Source organism: Artibeus jamaicensis, unplaced genomic scaffold, assembly GCF_021234435.1.
Source record: "Artibeus jamaicensis isolate MK-2021 breed Jamaican fruit bat unplaced genomic scaffold, CSHL_Jam_final contig_944, whole genome shotgun sequence".
Taxonomy (NCBI): domain Eukaryota; kingdom Metazoa; phylum Chordata; class Mammalia; order Chiroptera; family Phyllostomidae; genus Artibeus; species Artibeus jamaicensis.
Window position 1 is genome coordinate 5,680,522 of NW_026522020.1, and position 17,149 is coordinate 5,697,670.

Genomic DNA, 17,149 nt, shown 5'->3' on the forward strand with positions numbered 1-17,149 from the left:
ACAGGGGGGCGAGGGGCTCAGGGAAGGACACCAAGCCCGGGCTGAGTCGGGAGCGTGCTTGTGAAAGGCTTCTGGTCTTTGTTCTGTGTGACCTGGGAGCAGAGGGACATGTTTGGTTACACGTTGTCAGATCCCTCTGGGTGGGAGGTGGGAGGCAAGGTCACACTTGCGGTGAGTGTGGCCGCAAAGCCAGGGGTCACACCAAGCAGGAGATGTAGGAGGTTCCCAGCTGCACTGGGATTGGGACTCTGTGTTTACACCCTCTGACTCTGGGTTCTGGGGAAGGGCTGTCTGAAGCCACAGCAGCCACCAGCCCGGGCTGTGTAGGGGGAGCCCGGCACATGGTGACCCGCAGGGGCCTGGGTGTGAGCTGCTCCCAGTCCTTTGACCCTGGAGCGACTCTCCTGTAAGCACAGGGTTGGGTCTGCTTTCCACCTAGTTGCTCATCCCTGGTTTTCATCGAGAATCAGATTACATTGTAAAGTAACGTGTAACGTGACATTGCTACTGCTTTCTGTCTGTTACACCTGATCTCCGTCCCGTTTTCCCCTTCCCTGACTACTTCTGAATTACCCCCTACGATTCCGTTCTACCTCTCCTGTGGGCTCACTGGTTCTACTTCTTTGGCTAACTTTTGGCGCTTCTTGAGATTGGCAACGCGCTCATCACAACGTCCCCGAGTCCCTGCGCTGAGGGGAAGGTGCCTGTGACACAGCTGACGTCCACCTTTTCCGCACGTGCTTGAGACCACACCACGTCGTCTTTCCACTCGGCGACATCTAAAATGTCGAGAGTGAAGCCTCTCAGACTCACCTGCGTGTCCGCCGTCTCCAGCCCACAGCCCTTGCGCACCTCCCGTGTCCCAAAGCACATGTGCCGACGGTCCCTGCAGCAGGGCCCGGTGCAGAGTGCTCCCGGCTGCTTCTGTCTGGAAAGGCTTCGCTTCCCCCGCACTTTGCAGGGCACACCTGCCGGCTGCGGGCTCTCGGCTGCCGCTCCTCTTTGCCCCTCAGCACTCGAGAGAGGTTTTGGACAAGGAGACCGTGTGCAATGGGTCCCCAACTCCCGGTGGCTGCTTCTGGGAACCCTGCCTGATGAGCTTCAGTGTGGTTGTGTGTGTGTGTGTGTGCGCTCTCTGGAGTTTATTAAGCTTCTTGTATCTCTGGGGTTTTAGCTTTCATCCAATTTGGAAAGTTTGGACCATTACTTCTTTCAAGTATCTCTCCGTTCCTCCACTTACCCCTTCTCCTTCATGTCAGACTGCGCACATGTCAGACTGAGCCATCCCACGGGTCACTGAGCTTCCTCCGGTCGCCTTCCGCTTCTCCCCACCGCGTCTCGGGCAGACCCCATTGCTAGGCCTCCAAGTTCCCTGCCCTGTCCTCCTGCGGTGTCCAACCTGCCAGCGTCAGTCGGCAGACCGTCCACCTCAGATGCTGTTCGCCATCGCCAGGAGCTCCACGTCCCTCCTTATATGTGTGCTTCCCTTCACATCACTGTGCCCGTGGGACAGATTTATAACAGAAGTTTCACTGTCCTTTCTGCTGCTTCTGTCACTGCTCTCATTTCCAGGTGGCTTTCTATTCAGCTATTTTTTGCCTGTTTAGGAGGTCTTGATTCTTTGTATTAATTCTTTGAATGTCTGGTGATTTTTTGTCAAACGCTGGACGTTACACACTTTGTTACTGTGTGCTAGAGTTCCCGCCGAGGCAGGGCTTCCTGGGGCTCCTGTGTCCAGGGAACGGCCTCTTACTGACCAAGGTCCCTCCACTCTGGCCTGAAGAACGGTCACCTCCTCGCTAGTTTCTTTTGCCCAGCCCCTTGGGGCTTCGTCCTGGGAATCCACAGCCTGTTTCCGAGGGGACCCCTCCGGAGCCCCGGGCTCTTCCCCATGTGGCTGCCTCCTCTCCAGCCCTTTGCCCCGCAGAGTCCAGCCACCTCTGCTTCCCAACTCCAGTCCGTCTCCAACTCAGTGCAACCACTGCTCAGACTCCCTGATGCCCAGTCCAAAAGTGCCTCCAGACTGGATTCCAGGGCAGCCGCAAGGCTCGTCCCATTCGCTTCCTCTCCTCGGGGCCAGTCTGGCTGGCTGTTTTCTAACACCTGAGGAGAGTTACTCCTTACGTTCTGTCCAGTTCTCCGGAAGTTGTATTGGGAGATTAATTCCCAACCCTGTCACTCCCTGACAGCCAGGTGTGCTGCCAAAGACCTTGGCCCTCACCGCTCTCCTAGACAGAGCGAGCACATGCGCTGGGGCTTTGTCCATCACAATCCCTGGGTCTCTCTCATGTCCGAGAGCTTTAAAAAGAACCCAATTTCCCCTTCACCATCAACCACAGACTCATGGGAGAGGCAGCGTGAGTCGTCCCCACTTCACACAAGACAGGCTCTGTGCTGGGGACGTGCTCAAGGCAGTCATCAGGTAGGAGGCAGGGCTTGAAGTCGCCCTCCCGCTCCACGCTGCCCACACCTGACGCCTCATCGCCAAGGTGTCCCCTCTTGGTGGATGCCATGGACAGAACGTGCGGTCCCAGCATCTCCGGGCCCTCAGGCCAAGTGACCTGCCTCAGGCAAGACATGTCTGAAACGTCACGCTTCTCTCTTAACATCGTTCGACTTTATCAACACTCCTCAAAGTGGACACTTAACGTGGATGTATCTTAGTATACGTAAATTACGCCTCGGTAAAGTGAATTTTTAGTGTTACGTGACTTATGTGGCACATTTCAACATCCTGCCGTGAGGTAAAGATCTCTTAGGGACACACCGGCCTTTCCCTCCCGGCTGCCGGGCCCCCTCCAGCCAGGCAGGCGGCACCCACCCCAGCGCCCCGCGTCACGCAGCTTTCCTGTGACAGGTACAAGCGAGTCTACAAGGTGCACCGGGACGTCTGCTTCAGAGAGAGCTGCGAAGGCACCGGCGCCAAGAAAGCCCCACACAGGTGCCGGCACGGGCACGCGGCCACGCTGCGGTCCGAGGGTCACGGGCTGAGGGTGGCCCTGGGGACAGAGCCCTGGGGGAAGCCCCAGGCCTGGAGCTGAGCCAGGCTGCCTGCCCAAAGGTGCCGCCATCCACAGCCTGTTCCGCTAAGAAACTGGGTGCACGCGTGTGCGTGTGAGCGCGCACGGATGGGAGGAGCTGGGCACGGTGGCGCTGAGGGGTGACTCTGGCCATGCACGCACACTCGGCAGCCAGTGCTCGAACTGGGAAGCGTGAGTGTGGCAGACAGGCCCGAGCACATAACGGCACGTGTAGCAAGTCTCTGCTTTTGACCCACTTACCGCAGCTTCTTTCCCCAAGGGCTCAAGGTAGTCACCAGAATTCTTACATAAAGTGCCGAGTACATCACATGCACGCAGAAGAGCCGAGGCCGACCTCCAGGCCCAGCCTTCGCGGACCACCCAGTAACCCCACACAGGGTCTGCATCCTTCAGTGTCCAGGGAGAGCCAAGGCCGCAGGGCGTGTCCTTGTCTCCCTGTCGGCAGCTCTCGCCTCATCACGCTGCACGACTCCCCCAGCCTGCACTTCCCCATCTGGCGAGGGGACGCCCCCCCCAGTGCACCAGTGGCGTCCCTGCACTGGGACGTGGGAACAGGCAGCTGGGCGGAGGGGGCCCCAGGCCCCCAGTCTCTGTTCCTAAACCACCTTCTCTATTTCTTTCAGGAAACAAAGTAATAGCCCAACACTGAAGACAGCATAAGGTACGTTCCTGGCAGCCGGCAGAACTGCAGGGAGGTGGGGCGTCCCTTCAAGAAAGCTCAGGGGTCCCTGGGAGGAACCCCAGGCCGGTTCAGAATGCCGAGGGGCTGCATGCAGAAACATTCCCAGGGCCTCCCGGCAGACCACCTGTGGCAGGTGCATCTCTAGGTGGAAAGGAGGTTCTGTCGCTGGGGCCCCCAGAAACCCCTTCCAACAGCAGGGCTTAGAAGTGGAGCCCACCCAACACCTGGCGGGAGGTGGGACTGACAGGTGGGCGCTCAGAACTCGAGGGGCTGGGAGTTCCGGGACTGCCTCCCGACCTGTGAAGGGCCATCTGCTGATGGAAAGGGTGGGACGTGTGGGGCGGGGCTTCGGCCACCTACCCTCTGGGAGGTCCCCGAACACCTGGGAACCTGGGAGGAAAGAAACTTCCCGACGATCTCACCCAGCAGTTCCCAAACCTTCTGGAAACTCCACCCCATCTGACCCCATCTCCCTATACGTGAACGGCCCAAGTCTCCACGGTCACCTGCAAGACAGAGACCCCGAGGCCCCTCTACAGCCTGTGCCCAGCTTCCTACAGACCGAGCATTCCTATCAATGTGACGCCCCCGGGCGGCCAGACAGCTCGCTGCTCACACCCACATGCAGCCTGTGCTGCACGTCCGGGGAGGGAGGGGCCCGGGCCACGCGCAGCTTCACACGCCAGCCACGATCACAGTGTGGCCAAGGAGCCTTATTCAGAGGCCTGTACCGGCAACAGAAGAGTCCTGAAGCTATGGGCTCACCCCACCCAGGCGGGACCTCGGGTGGGAAGCCCCAAGACAGCTGTGGCCTTGGGCAGCAGTCTGTCACACGAGAAGTCACTCAGAGGCATCGCCCCACCTCACGCTCCAAAGACACCTGCCTGCCAAGCACACACTCTGAGGCCTGCAAGCCATTCAGCACTGGGGTTAAGAACCCATGAACATGGTCTGGTTTAAAATACTGATATTGCAAGGTACTGACCTGAAAGAATATCATTTTTATAAAGCTGCTCAGCAAACCCACTTCTATAAAGACAACCCAGAAACCCCCCACCAGTTAGCAAACACCGGCCTTTAGAATATACTAACACTTGACACAGTGGAGGGGACACCAACAGGCGGGACACCGGACAGACACACACTCGAGGCCACCACGCAAGAACTCACGGCCTCACAGAGTGACTGGGCAGCCAGCACGCCTGCACGGGAAAGGTCAAGGGCGTCACCGAGTGGAGGAGCAGCCTGTGATGCTGCTCAAAGGTCCCCCCACTGGAGACACACCCGTCCTACCTGCGTGCTGCCTCGGTCAGAGAAACAAGCTGCCGGCCTCTCCGAAGGGAAGGGCACCACCCTCTTCCCGCCTGTTTGTTTCTCTCCCAAGGATTCCAGGTGCTCTTGCTATACTCTGTCCCCTCACGGGTTTCTGAGACCTAGGAAGACGAGGTCTAAAACCAAACTGACAAGGACGCCCTGAGTGGCAGGGTCCTGGCTGGAGTCTGTCCCCTCCGTGGCTTCTCTCCTCTGGCCTCTGTAAGACAGAGGGCCAGGCCGGTCCTCTGGACGGAGACCCCCAAGTCCCACGCTGCCCGAAGCAGCCGAGCTGGAGCCCAGGCCACACGTCCCCAGGGGCCGCCTGTGCTGCGAAGCAGCAGCCGCCACGGCAGGAGCCCTGGATGAGCAAGGCCATCAGGGGAAGCCTCAGCGACACCCAGAACCCAGTTCCAGATTCCAGTTCCAAACCAGAGGCGGGGTTCTCCCTCTGAGACCCACTGACTGACTGCACAGCAGAGGGTAAGGCAGGGAGCAGGCCACCTCCCTGGGACCCCTCACTGGGGAAGGCGAGGGCTCGTGCCCATCACCGACCAGCAGACTGTGAAGGAGAGTGTTGGTGCCCAGAGGGAGTCAGACACCCAGCCCGCCACGTTTTCTGTGTGGGCCAGGCAGTGAAGATTGCTGGCTTTGTGGACCAGGAGGCCTGTGTGCCGACTCAGCACCCCACGAGAGTGCAAACACAGCTGTACACGTGTGCCTAGACTGGTGAGGCCGTGCTCCAGTGAAACCGGATTCACTAAAACAGGGCCACATCCTCTGGGCCATGCCTGGCTAACCTCTCCGGCTGCGGCCTTCTGCAGAGAAAGCCATCTGGACAAGTCACACCATGGCACTCAAGACCCTGCCTGGAGGGTTGTGGAAGTGCTCCAGGAACTGCTTGCAGGCACCTGGCTGCCCAGGCCTGAAAGACAAAGACGGACACCTTGGGTGGGCGAGGCCAGAGATTTGGGAACCTCTCAAACCACAGCTCAGGCCACCCAGCCGCTCTATGGCAGGCAGATGCGTGCCACTGCCACACCCATGGTCCAGCACCTTCTGAGCAGCTCTCCCTTCCCCTTGGCACGTGAGGTCACGGCCAAGGTCAGCCCAACCTCCACCTCCTAGGCACTGGAACTGGAGCCCCTGTGGGTCTTTACCGATGCTGCCTGAGTCAGCCTTACAGCCACCAAAAGGGCTTTCCTCTCATCTTTGTAAAAACATTTTTTAAATTAGAGTATATTTTAGACTTCCTATTTTTATTAGAATTGCATGGGCATGTAGTATCTGTGTATTACACAATTGGTCCTTTCCAGAAAGGACGGTTAGTCATTTTGAGAAGTCTTCTACAGTACTCCAGAATGTCCCTAACCTCAGGGCCACCTGAAGGGGATGGCTGAGCTCCGTCAAGGGGCTCCAAACCACGACCGTGAACATGGGCTGCTGACTCCTGCTGCAGCACTGGAACCTGTCACTGTGCATCCATGTAAGCTACAGCATCACTAGCAGATAATGAGACCAAGTGACATCACTGGAAAAGTGAGTGAAACTTTCTGCGACCACACTGACCCAAGCCCCTCAGCCATGCTGAGGTGCTGACGTGCTCCAGATCTGGGCTTAAAAGCGTTTGTTTCTAAAAGGCACAGCGTACTGGATCCTGAGCGTGGTGCTATGTGGCCTCACGACTCACCCACTTTGATGTTGTACGAATTACGTATCCAGCGGAAAGACTTCCTGACATTAAAGGAAACTACAGATCACCTGGAAACATTCCAAGGGAGCTTTCAAAAGTCTCCTTCATAAAACACCTTCCTTGAAAACACGCACCGTCCACCCGAGCAAATTAGGAACCATGGATCAGAAAACCATTGGGCCTAATGTTTATTTCTGCCAAAATGACAGGGAGTGACCACAAGCTTGAGTTAGCCACCTTCTGACCAGGCTGGTGACCTGACCATCCAGTCAGGCATCAGTTTAGGGTCCTGCTCAGTCCCATGCTGGTCGCACAGATATCACAAAGTGACATGAGAACACTGGCGCGTGGAGAAATGTCCTTCTTCTCAATATTTTTTTACCATGGCCAAGAAAAAGAAAGACAGAGTGGCCCTTTCCCCCACGGGGCACGGCTGTCACCAAGGAAATGGAACTGCTCTCCCATCAGGAGCCTGCTAGGCAAGGGCCACCGTGTCACCGACCCCCAGCACCTTCCCTTGGCTGGACCACCTCCCACCGCTGACCGGGGCCACAATGTCTAGGTCATGGGGCAGAAATCCCCTGAGCTATCTGTGTTTTGCAAACAATGCCTTTCTTTTTGCAGTTGAACGGGGAACAGGAGCCAGGGAACGCAAAAGCACACACCTCGGCTCAGCGCTGAACGCCCCGGAAAACAGAGCTCAGGCCTGCACACTGTGCTCCAGGGCATGGGGGCCACTCTGCAGCGTCACCCGAGGGAGGGCGCCCAGCACGTCCTGGGATGCACCAACCCTCCCGTCACACAGCTCATGCCATCAGGGCTGGGCCTTTGCCCTCAAGGCCTCAAATTGCTGCTCAGACTCACAGGGTTCCTGAGGGGGCTTCCTCTTCGTTGGTGCCATGGAGAGCGCCCCGGAATGCCGCCCTGACCAGCCCCGCCCCGCCCAGCCGAGTTCCAGTGCTCTTCTCCTCTGGCATCGGAAACCCCCCCCAAGAGGACGGGGCTGCCTGGCTGGGTCGGCTCCACGGCCCCCCCGGTTCTGGCCAGCCCCACGCCAGCACTCCTAGCTGCCGGCGATGTCAGGCCCCCGTGTGGCCCACTGGCTGTGAGCGGACAGGAAAGCCAAGTTCCTGAGGCCAGAGGCAGGCCTGCCCTCAGAGAGGGGTGCCCGGCACTGTGCTGGCGGAAGCTGCTGTGCCACATGAAGCCGAAGATCACTGACCCACTCCCCCTGCTCTGCTGCACACCGAACGCCGTTAGGAAACAGCACTTCCGGTTAAATACACGAGTCTCTTTGTGGAAAGCTTGCTACTTGTTTTCATAAAATAAAGTGCTGTGATGTACTAAAACCTCACTGTCTTCTCTTATTTGTACCTTTAGCACTAGAAGGACATACAAAATGACTCCAGAAGCACACACTGTCATGGAATGATTCCCCACAGCTACTGCCGAGAAAATGAAACCCAACTTTGATGCACTGCGTTCCCCATTTCAACAGCTGGGAGCCAGTCTTTTATTCACAATGCAGCAGGGCCCTCTGACCTGCTTTTCAGATGATCTATAATAATTTTTCATAAAAAGACCAGTTTTGGAATGAAAAATGGCCTGAGAAGATCCAAGTGAAGGTCCCAAGGGCTTTGGGAGAATTAAAATGTCCACAGATGTCCCTGGGCCTCTGTCACAGCTCCTCCCCCTCCTCCGAGTCCTCATCCTCTTCACTGGGGCTCTCAGACTCTGCCTCTTCCTCCCGAGCCAAGAGCTTCTTAAAAACTTCAAACTCCTCAGCAGAAGAACAGGCCGTCCTGGCCAGAAACTCAGCTTCCGAAACTCTGAGAATGTCTTTGAGCAGAGGGTTGGGGACCTGTGTCTGCCCCTTCTTGTCCGGGGTCTGGTACCGTCCCAGGCGCTCCAGGAAGGTGTGCCTCTGCCTAATCTTGGTGATGGGGTACTGCAGCAAGTCGGTCTTCACCATGTCCGCATGCTTCACCCCCATCCTGAAGTAGGCATACTGCAGACACAGGCAGGTTAGGGTCTGGGCGCAGGTTCTCAGACCACCCCTCACAGTCACGGCGACCGGCCTGTGCACAGCATTCAGAAAGAGGGCACCCTCGGACCCCACGACTACACGACAGCTGACGATTCCCAAAGCATTTAAAAATTCATATTGAGAAAAATGCAACAGGATATAAAGGGCAGGAGGGAGAGATTAAGTTCTATTTTTCTTCAGACAAGAGGAAAGTGACAAGTATGAAAAGCACAGGCCAAAAAGTCAGAAAACATCTAGGGATCTGACCTGAGTCATCGTCATTGTCACCAAAAACTTAGGACAGCTGTCACAACGACGTTTCTGAAATTGGCATGCAAAAGAGGCTCCAACACCAGGAAGGTTTTAGCTATTTTCACATTATCTATTTCAAACAGAGGCCCTGCCTGGACTCTGAGACCTGGGCAGGACCATTCACCATTAATGACAGGAAAGCTGCAGAATCGGTGTCACCAGATTCTTGCCCACAGAGCTGACCCGAGCGCCCCAGAGCCCACGGCCACCCCCAGTCACTGTCTGCCCATCTTACCTGGAACTTGTACTCCAGCTCACCGGGATCCTCCCGCAGAACATGGGGGCACCTGTGCAGAATCTCAGTCACCTGCTGGGCTGTGAACAGGCACTTCTCCCTGAGAACCCTGACGACGCCGTCGAGGTCCTGGTGGCGCCTGGTGAAAACTTCGGGGCAACAGTGCAGCACCTTCTTCAGTCTCCCTGCACCACACAGAGAAGGCGAGCATGTCACCCCCGAGGGTTCCCAAGCCCAGGGGCCGGCCGTACCCAGCACTTCCAAATCGAACAAGGACACCCCTCCCCTCTGCAGGTGCCGGCCCCCAGTGTCTTCCCAGCAGTGCCGTGGAGGTGGGGTACCAGAATGGCCCGTCGCCCCACTGACACCCTCACTCCTCAGACTCACCAACCCCCCTGCACCTGCACCGTGTCCCTGCCTCCTCCGGCCTCCCTGCTGAAAGGCAACTACTCTACGTCCTAGGGTCCCCCTCCTGCCCATCTCACCGAGGAAAGAATTTCCCAGGAATTTACTGGAAGAGTCATACAGTAAGATGAGTGACAGTGTCCCCCATGTTGGGGTTTTGGGCTGAGGTTTCCTTCCATAATAAAAGTCACAGATGCCTGAACTCAAGAAAAGGTGTTCCATGACAACAATTGACAGAGTAACCACACAATACACGACCATGAACGCCGACATCCTGGTTAGTGGGAAGACCACCTATTTCACCCACACTGGGGCCTGTTAGTAGTGATAGAATGAACTGGCTAAGCCAAGGCGACCTGGGTGAACAGGGGCACGCAGGCCTCCTGTGGACAGCTGAGGAAAGTTATACCTGGAAACCTGAAATCACTTACTTGCACAGCTGGCTAAAATCTGCCTAACATCTGAGCTAGTCACTGCCTTGCTGAAATGTGTCAGGAATGAATTTCAGGAGTTTAGACTTGGGAGCTCAAGGCCACACTGAGCTTGCTAATCTATAAGCACAGCACACAAAGCAGAGTTCAGCCTATCAGCCTGTGCTGCAATGGGCGTCTGTTCAGGGAAACGCGCAGGCCTGTCTTTCTCGCCTCTCCTGGAGGAGGACTGCTGAGTGCCTCTGAAACAGCAGACCCACAGAGCTCGTCCCCCCAACAATATCGCACCAGGAAGAGTCAAGAACGAAAAAACAGAAGAGTGCAGCTCCTGTGGGCAGAGTGGGCCCCCAGCCCCCTTCTCCAGAGCCCGTAAACAAATCCACGTCTAGGGTCCCTGCAGGGGAGAATCCTGGTGGGGGTGGGGGTGGTGTCTGGAGGGAAGGGCCACTCCACCAGCCTCCCAGGATGGAATCGCCTTAAAAAGGGACTCCGTAAGTCTCTGGCTTCACATCATACAGGCACAGCATGGAGACCACATCAAGTCACTTAAACATCAGAGGTTACACAGACTCGTGACGACAGCACAGATCAACATCTACCTGCTGAGCACGCACCACGGTGCCACCTCGGTCCCAGATGCTCAAGTCCCCACCTTGAACAACCCAGGTGGGAGTCCCTGTCTGTCACTCAATCCCCCCTCCCTCCTGCAGCGCAGGTCACTCCTCTGCCTCAGCCTGAAGGCACTCACACACCCCTTCACAGACAAATCCTCACCCGGGCCTCCTGTCCCCAAGCTCAGACCCGGCAGTCTCCACACAGGCCAGCGCGTACCTTCTCCAAGCCCCAGCTTCCGCAGGTAATCAGCGCGCTTCTTCACGTGCATCACGGGCAGCTTCAGTAACTGAGGACTCTTCTTCAGGGCCACGTACACAGGCTCTGGATTCACACCCAGGAGTATTAATTCTGAAACGATGTCCAGCAACTGTTGATGGGGGGTCCCTGGTCGTATGCTGAGCAGTTCGTGAGCATGGACACCACTGAAACCCATGTCCAGGAGGAAGCTGATGACCTCCTCTTGCTCCAAGGATGCTCCGTCCACAGGAGCCCTCTGTTTCTCAAGGGGGCACCACCTGAGGCTCATCTTGCACTCTGATTCCTGCACATGCTTTCCAGATTCCACATGGGATAGCCCCCCAAGGCCCCCTCCACTGGAGGCTGTGGTCAGTTTACACAACAAGAGAGCCGGTGCCCTTCTCTGTTCTCCAAGACGAGGAGTCTGCGCAGCGACACGGGCCCAGGTGAGGGGGACCAGGCGATGCCAATCCAAGACCTGTGAAATGCAGCACAAAAGGGAGTTCCTTCCTCACCATCCCACTACTGGGTGGGCACCACAGGATTTGTGAGCAGGATCCCACACAAACAGTCTTTATAAGAAATCTGCAAAACTGGCTCAGTGGATTGAGTGCTGGACTGCAAACCAAAGGGCTGCAGGTTCAATTCCCAGTCAGGGCACATGCCTGGGTCGAGAGCCAGGTCCCCAGTAGGGGACGTGTAAGAGGCAACCACACATTAATGTTTCTCTCCCTGTTTCTCCCTCCCTCCCCCTCTAAAAATAAAGTCTTAAAAACTAAAAATAAATCTCCAAAATCCTATGTGAACATGCAGAGAACAGAGCATTGCGAGTGCCCTTTAGCTTTCCCGGTGGCAGCTGAGGAGACGGAACGAGGGTGGAGGGGACTGGGGAGAACTGTTTCACGGGCACCTGGTCAAGTTCTCCGCGTGCCCGGCGGCGGGTCGGGAGGGGAGGGCGCTGCTGTTCCTCTACCCGCTAAGGTTCAGTGCCTGGGGGCAACTCGCAACAGACAGACAGAGTAACGGGAAGAAAACTTCAGGGCGGAGGGGGGACGGAGGAGAAAGGGCTCCTACGGGGAGCGCAGGGTTTCCCGGGAACAAAGGACGTGAGAAAGTCCGTCACCGTGTCTAGTGCATACAGACGCAAGGGGTCTCCCTCTCCCTCCTGGACGCAGACTCCCAAGAGGGAGGACTCGTGGCAGCCTCGCCCCCAAGGGTTCCCGCTGTTAGTGGTGAGAGAAACTCCGACAAAGAAACGTTTCCAGGTTGCAGTAACTTTCCTGCCCCCTGTGGGTGCCAGCTCGGCCCGACTCCTGAAACTAGTTTCTCACGCCGGTGCCCGGGTGCCCGCGTCCACATCCATCCCATCAAGCACCCTGCTGGGTACGAAGAGCCTCAGCGGCTGCTCCCGCGCGGAGCAAACCCAACACCGCCGCCCTTCCCGCCGGGGCCCCGCGGTTGCCGCCCCACACTGCCTGGACCCCCCTCGCCCTCACCCGCCGGCCAAGCGCCGCCATTGCGAGAAGATAGCGCAGCGACTCCGGCGCCGGAAGCAGAGCCCCTTCGTTCTGCCACTTCCGCCCTCCCGTGTCCGCCGCTCCCGCCTTCCCCCGAGCACACGCGAGCGTGCGAAGAGCGCGTTCCGCCGCGGCGCTGGTCGGGCAGTTTCCCCCAGGGGCCCCAAGGGCGCAGGCCTCGGCCGGGTTCCCACTGTCTCCTCTCCGCAGACTCTGCCGCCCAAACCCCGGGATCTCTGCGCGGATCCCGACCGGTCAAGTGCTGCAGCGCAGGGGCCTTGCGGGGAAGAGCCTCCCAAGGCCGTCGCACATTGAGGGACGAGGCGTCGCGTGCGAGCGTGCAGCCCGGTGAAGATGCTTGGAGTTGTCCCTCCACGAAAACCTGAGCCCAGCCCGAATGCCGAGGACACGCACACTGCAGGCGGCGCGTCCCGTGAGCTCCCGCGTCCCGTTTCCCTTCAGAAACGCGGTCCTCGCCGCTGGGTCTGGCTTCCTCTTGGGATGAAAGCCAGTGACGTTTCAGCCGAATGTGTTATTAAACAAAACACATGCATGGTCGAGAGCTTGATCCCCCGTGACGGGGCGGCGAGGCCTGCGGCCCTTTGTCTACCACGTTGAGGAAGACAGACCTCCCCACAGATGAAGGGGCAGGAGAAGGCAGGTGAGGTCGGAGGAAAAGTGTTTGCCCCTCGACAGCTGGTGCATCGGGGCTGTTCTCTTTGGATAATCATAGAAATAGGCCCCTGGGAGGAAGTTAACGCACACGCTTGGGAGCCTGCCAGCCTTTGCTGGTTTTGCCTTGTCGTTAGCTGACAACCTATGCTTGTCTCTTCCTGCGACCTCCCGGCCGCTGTCACTAACTTAGGACATCGGAGAACGTTCTCCTTGTCATGTATTCATAACAGATTCATCTCTAGGCCTGTGATCATTCAGGTGTCGGGCCTACACCTCTTTCCAAAATGGGTGGTTGTGAAAGAGGATGAAATGGTGAGCTCTTGGCCGCCTAAATCCTACCACCCTTGAGACCCAAACCTTAATTTACAAGCATTTCTTCTTGTTTTACCTACTTGTTTCTGAACTGAGAAAAGGGACCTGATTCTCAGACACAATTTACAGAGTTCTTGCTGTGTGCCAGAAACTAGGCTGGGTGCTGAGACACATCCTTCTAGACAAGGATTTTATCAAAGAAAAGGAAGGTTATAATCTGTGTGGAACCGAAGAATTGGTTAGTTTTCATCTTTCTTCTTAAAACACTCATCTGTCAATCAGCACCTCAGAATAAATTGTTAATCCTTTTATACCCAAAGCCTGAGAAAATCCAGGAGCCACCCCCACATGCTGGAAAGAACCAAGGAACCTAAGCAGTTCTCCAGTCCCTGAAATAAAGGGGCAGCTGGGGCGCAGCAACTGCTCTGAAAGTCGATAGCACCTCAGTTTGTTCTGGAAACTTCGCTCTGGACTCCCTGGAACACGGACAGGGAGATGGGTCCACCTCAGACTCGGGACTTTTCTGCCAGGATTCTTTCTGCGAAAAACACTCTCCAAGTAGCAAACCTTCCACTGCCACCAAGTCAAGTGAATTCTAATCATTTTTTCTTCTAAAGAAGGAGGAGTTACTGGAGAGTAAGGGCTCTGCAGTATCAGCCCAATGCACACCTGTCTGGAAAAAACATTCTGTACCTTCTCTGTGTTACAAACATTATAAACACTACAAGGATGAACTGTTTGTTTTTTTCTGTGGGCTTTAAAAAGCACACTCCTAAAAAACCTGCCGTTACTGGCCATGCTGGAGGAGGGGACCCTCCAGTATCTTGTGATGGCTGCAAGGTCAGCAGCACTTTCTAGAAGGAAGACGTTGAAAATAAAGTTAACCGTTTTCTGAGAGTCCGAAAATATGAACACAGTGCACTGCGTCCTGAATGAGCCCCGGAAGCTGAGCACAGGCCCTTCCTGCAGGGGCCTGGCCCCCAGCTTCCCCCCGAGGGCTCTGGGCAGGAGGAGCCTTGGCACCTGCAGGGAATAATGATGTGGGGGAAGGTGTGGGGTGGGGCTGGTAGTTTTGGTTTTTTCCTTTTATTTCAATGGGGGGAATAAAAGATTTTCCTCTTACCCCTAATCGCACCCTCCCCTCCGACAGATACAAAATAGAGGCTGAATTTCACATGCTGGAGCTAGCTGATGGGCTCAGAGGGGCCCTGGGACCTGGGCAGGTGTGGGGCAATGACACCCAGAGCTGGGTGCCCCCACATCAGCGAAGAGGGGAGACCTGCTGGGGGCACCGTGGGAGGACGGCCCTGCACAGCAGCGCCTGGACAGATGGCGGGCCAGCCCTAAGAGGCTGTGCATGGACAGAAGGGAGGAGCCCGAGGACACTCGGGCCTCCCTGGACTGAGCAACGTGCAGAGCCCACCCGGCGGCCGGCGGGGGGGGCCACACCGCCTGAGACTGAGTCTCTCCCCAGGGTCCCCACACCAGCACTGTGTTTCATACAGTCCAAATCGGGGTGACTGGTTACCATCAAAAGTGCTTTAATTTGGAAAATGTTCAAGGAAATAAATTAATGAGATACCCTGGTCATTAGTTCTACAGGTTTTACCTATCAGAGCAAACATACACCTGGTCAGAGAAAACAAAACATATGCATATATACAGAGGAAAGAATTTTAAAATGCCTCCAAGCCTCTCAGAAGTTCACAGACTCAAAATTCAATTGAACACGACAGTGTTTTTTCTAGGTTATGAAAACATGAACTCCACATCTGTTTTGTAACCCTAGAATGACACAGCGTCACTGGCTTTTGTTCTGGCCTTTATCAAACCCACACGAGTTTTTAGGGAAATTGGGCCAGTGTTGAGAATTACTTTCCCTGAGTGGATGGCCCATAAGAAGGTGCCCTGGGGCACGAGGCCCCACGCTCCGGACGCCGAGCAGCTTCGCTGGGGCTCCTGCTCTCCACCTCCAGACTCTCAGAGGACAGAACTCCGCTTTCTGGAGAAAGAAGAAGACACTGTGTCACATGCTGGCAACACACAACTCACAAATACCTGGCTTCTCTGTGCAGAATCCTAGGACCAAAGGACATCAAAGGGACTTTTCAGAACCCATCAAAGGGACCTTTCAGAACCCAACTGGCCACACCCTAGGGCTCCCAGGCTGCCAAGGAGCTGCAGGGCTGTCATGCCCAGAGCCACCGACACCAGTGGGCCCGCCCTGAACAGTGGTGCCTGACACATGGCTGCTACTGCCTGGCTACGCAGCCAGACAGCCCCGGAGCATCAGGGTGATAGTTGGGCCTCAGCTCCCCCTTCAGCCCACTCCGACCATCGCCAGCTGCGCCGTCAAAGCCCCAGCCCCCGGCCCCTCAGTAGGTACCACCTCGTGACAGGCTCCCATGGGCTCTTACACACCTCAAAGGCCCACAGCAAGCCCTGAGCCCCGGTGTGCTCGGGGGCCCCTGGAACAGGATCCACCCCCATCCGTTTCGCAGCTGGAAACCCAGGACAGCGTGCAGTGGGGGGCCACCGTCCTCCCTGGTCCAGAGGGCTGCCCAGGGAACCCACTCACCCTCCTGGTTCACAGACCACGCCTCTCACCTGGCTGGTGGATCCCACACACCTCCTCCCAGGTGTAGTCAGCAAGATTCACAGGCTGTGTCACCCAGGGGTCTGTCACCAGCTTCTCCAAGGTGACACGCTGCTCAGGGACAGGCTGCAGTAGCCCGGCAATGAGCTTCATGAGATCTGGGGACATAAAATATCACCCTAGGCATGGGGCCAGGAGACCATCTGTGGTCCAGGCTGGGGTCAAGTACAGGGCATCTCGAAACCCCAAGTCCTGTCTGCCCCGTGACCATTCTGACTGGGTAGCAGGTGGCCCTGGAACCCCCATTTTAACCAGCACCCAGGGCTTTTGGGGCATAGGGCCTCCTGCAGCACTTTGAGAAAAGCCGAAAGAGTTGTCTATCACCACCTGAGACAAGAGCAGAGTGTTCGAGACCCTGCCCCGCCACACAGTGCGCAGAGGTCGCTACCCGCGGCCTGCGCTTGGGGGCTGTGGCTGTGCAGAGCCAGGAGTGATGGGGTGCGTGTGACAGAGGGGAGGGAGGCAGCCAGCAGGGGCCCTAGAATCAGAACTTGCTGAACCGTGCAGTCCTCCCGGGCAGTCATGGGGCGACCACAGCCCCTCAGACACAGGCGCTGCAGCTCTGACCCCGTGGTGTCAGGGGCGGGGCCTCTGGGAGGTGACAGGTTCTTAGATGAGGCCTTGAGGGTGGGGCGCGTGGGATGGGACTCAGCCCTCCTGAGAAGGGTGGACAGGAAGAGGCTCTGACCAGGCGCTGACCCCACAGCGCCTGAACCTTGGACGCCCAGCCTCCAGAGCAGGGAGTAAATGGCCGTGGTTTGAGCGCCTCATCTGCAGTGACTGTCCCGGCGCCTGAGCTGATGGAGACACAGACTGCAACCGAAACAAGGCACCAGGGCACAAGCCTCGCGCACAGACAGACACTCGTCCTCTTGGTACTCGTCACAGTAACTGACGACTACACGATCGCAGAACGTTAAGGTTAGGGGACCCCAGAGCCCTGGGGGCGGCTGCAGACCGCGCAGTCCTTCCGGCCAGCAAACCCACATCGGCCTCCCCGC

General features: G+C 56.9%; 3 protein-coding genes across 18 annotated transcripts in view; 1 reads left to right on the forward strand and 2 right to left on the reverse strand.

The window, feature by feature from the left end:
• Positions 1-8,076, forward strand: part of SNED1 (sushi, nidogen and EGF like domains 1) — a 58,686-nt gene extending 50,610 nt beyond the window's left edge. For 4 of the 6 annotated variants that reach the window (XM_037161353.2, XM_037161354.2, XM_053655175.1 and 1 more), the window contains 3 exons: positions 2,858-2,941; positions 3,665-3,702; positions 7,352-8,076. In XM_037161353.2, coding sequence (XP_037017248.2) covers positions 2,858-2,941; positions 3,665-3,701 — 121 coding nt within the window. In that variant the 3' untranslated portion in view covers position 3,702; positions 7,352-8,076. The other 2 variants (XM_053655174.1, XM_037161351.2) reach the window with 2 other exon arrangements.
• Positions 1-12,542, reverse strand: part of MTERF4 (mitochondrial transcription termination factor 4) — a 46,732-nt gene extending 34,190 nt beyond the window's left edge. For 3 of the 5 annotated variants that reach the window (XM_053655179.1, XM_037161370.2, XM_037161365.2), the window contains exons 1-3: positions 12,485-12,542; positions 10,968-11,466; positions 9,301-9,485 (exon numbers count right to left, since the gene is read on the reverse strand). In XM_053655179.1, the coding sequence (XP_053511154.1) occupies positions 9,301-9,485; positions 10,968-11,466; positions 12,485-12,505 (705 nt within the window). In that variant the 5' untranslated portion in view covers positions 12,506-12,542. Of the gene's footprint in view, positions 1-8,209; positions 8,736-9,300; positions 9,486-10,967; positions 11,467-11,898; positions 11,953-12,484 lie in introns of those variants that run through there. The other 2 variants (XM_037161369.2, XM_053655180.1) reach the window with 2 other exon arrangements.
• A 2,378-nt stretch (positions 12,543-14,920) lies between these two features.
• The window catches only part of PASK (PAS domain containing serine/threonine kinase), a 28,727-nt gene continuing 26,498 nt past the window's right edge, over positions 14,921-17,149 (reverse strand). For 6 of the 7 annotated variants that reach the window (XM_037161361.2, XM_037161363.2, XM_037161359.2 and 3 more), the window contains exons 18-19: positions 16,100-16,246; positions 14,921-15,494 (exon numbers count right to left, since the gene is read on the reverse strand). In XM_037161361.2, coding sequence (XP_037017256.2) covers positions 15,364-15,494; positions 16,100-16,246 — 278 coding nt within the window. In that variant the 3' untranslated portion in view covers positions 14,921-15,363. Of the gene's footprint in view, positions 15,495-16,099; positions 16,247-17,149 lie in introns of those variants that run through there. The other variant, XM_037161364.2, reaches the window with a different exon arrangement.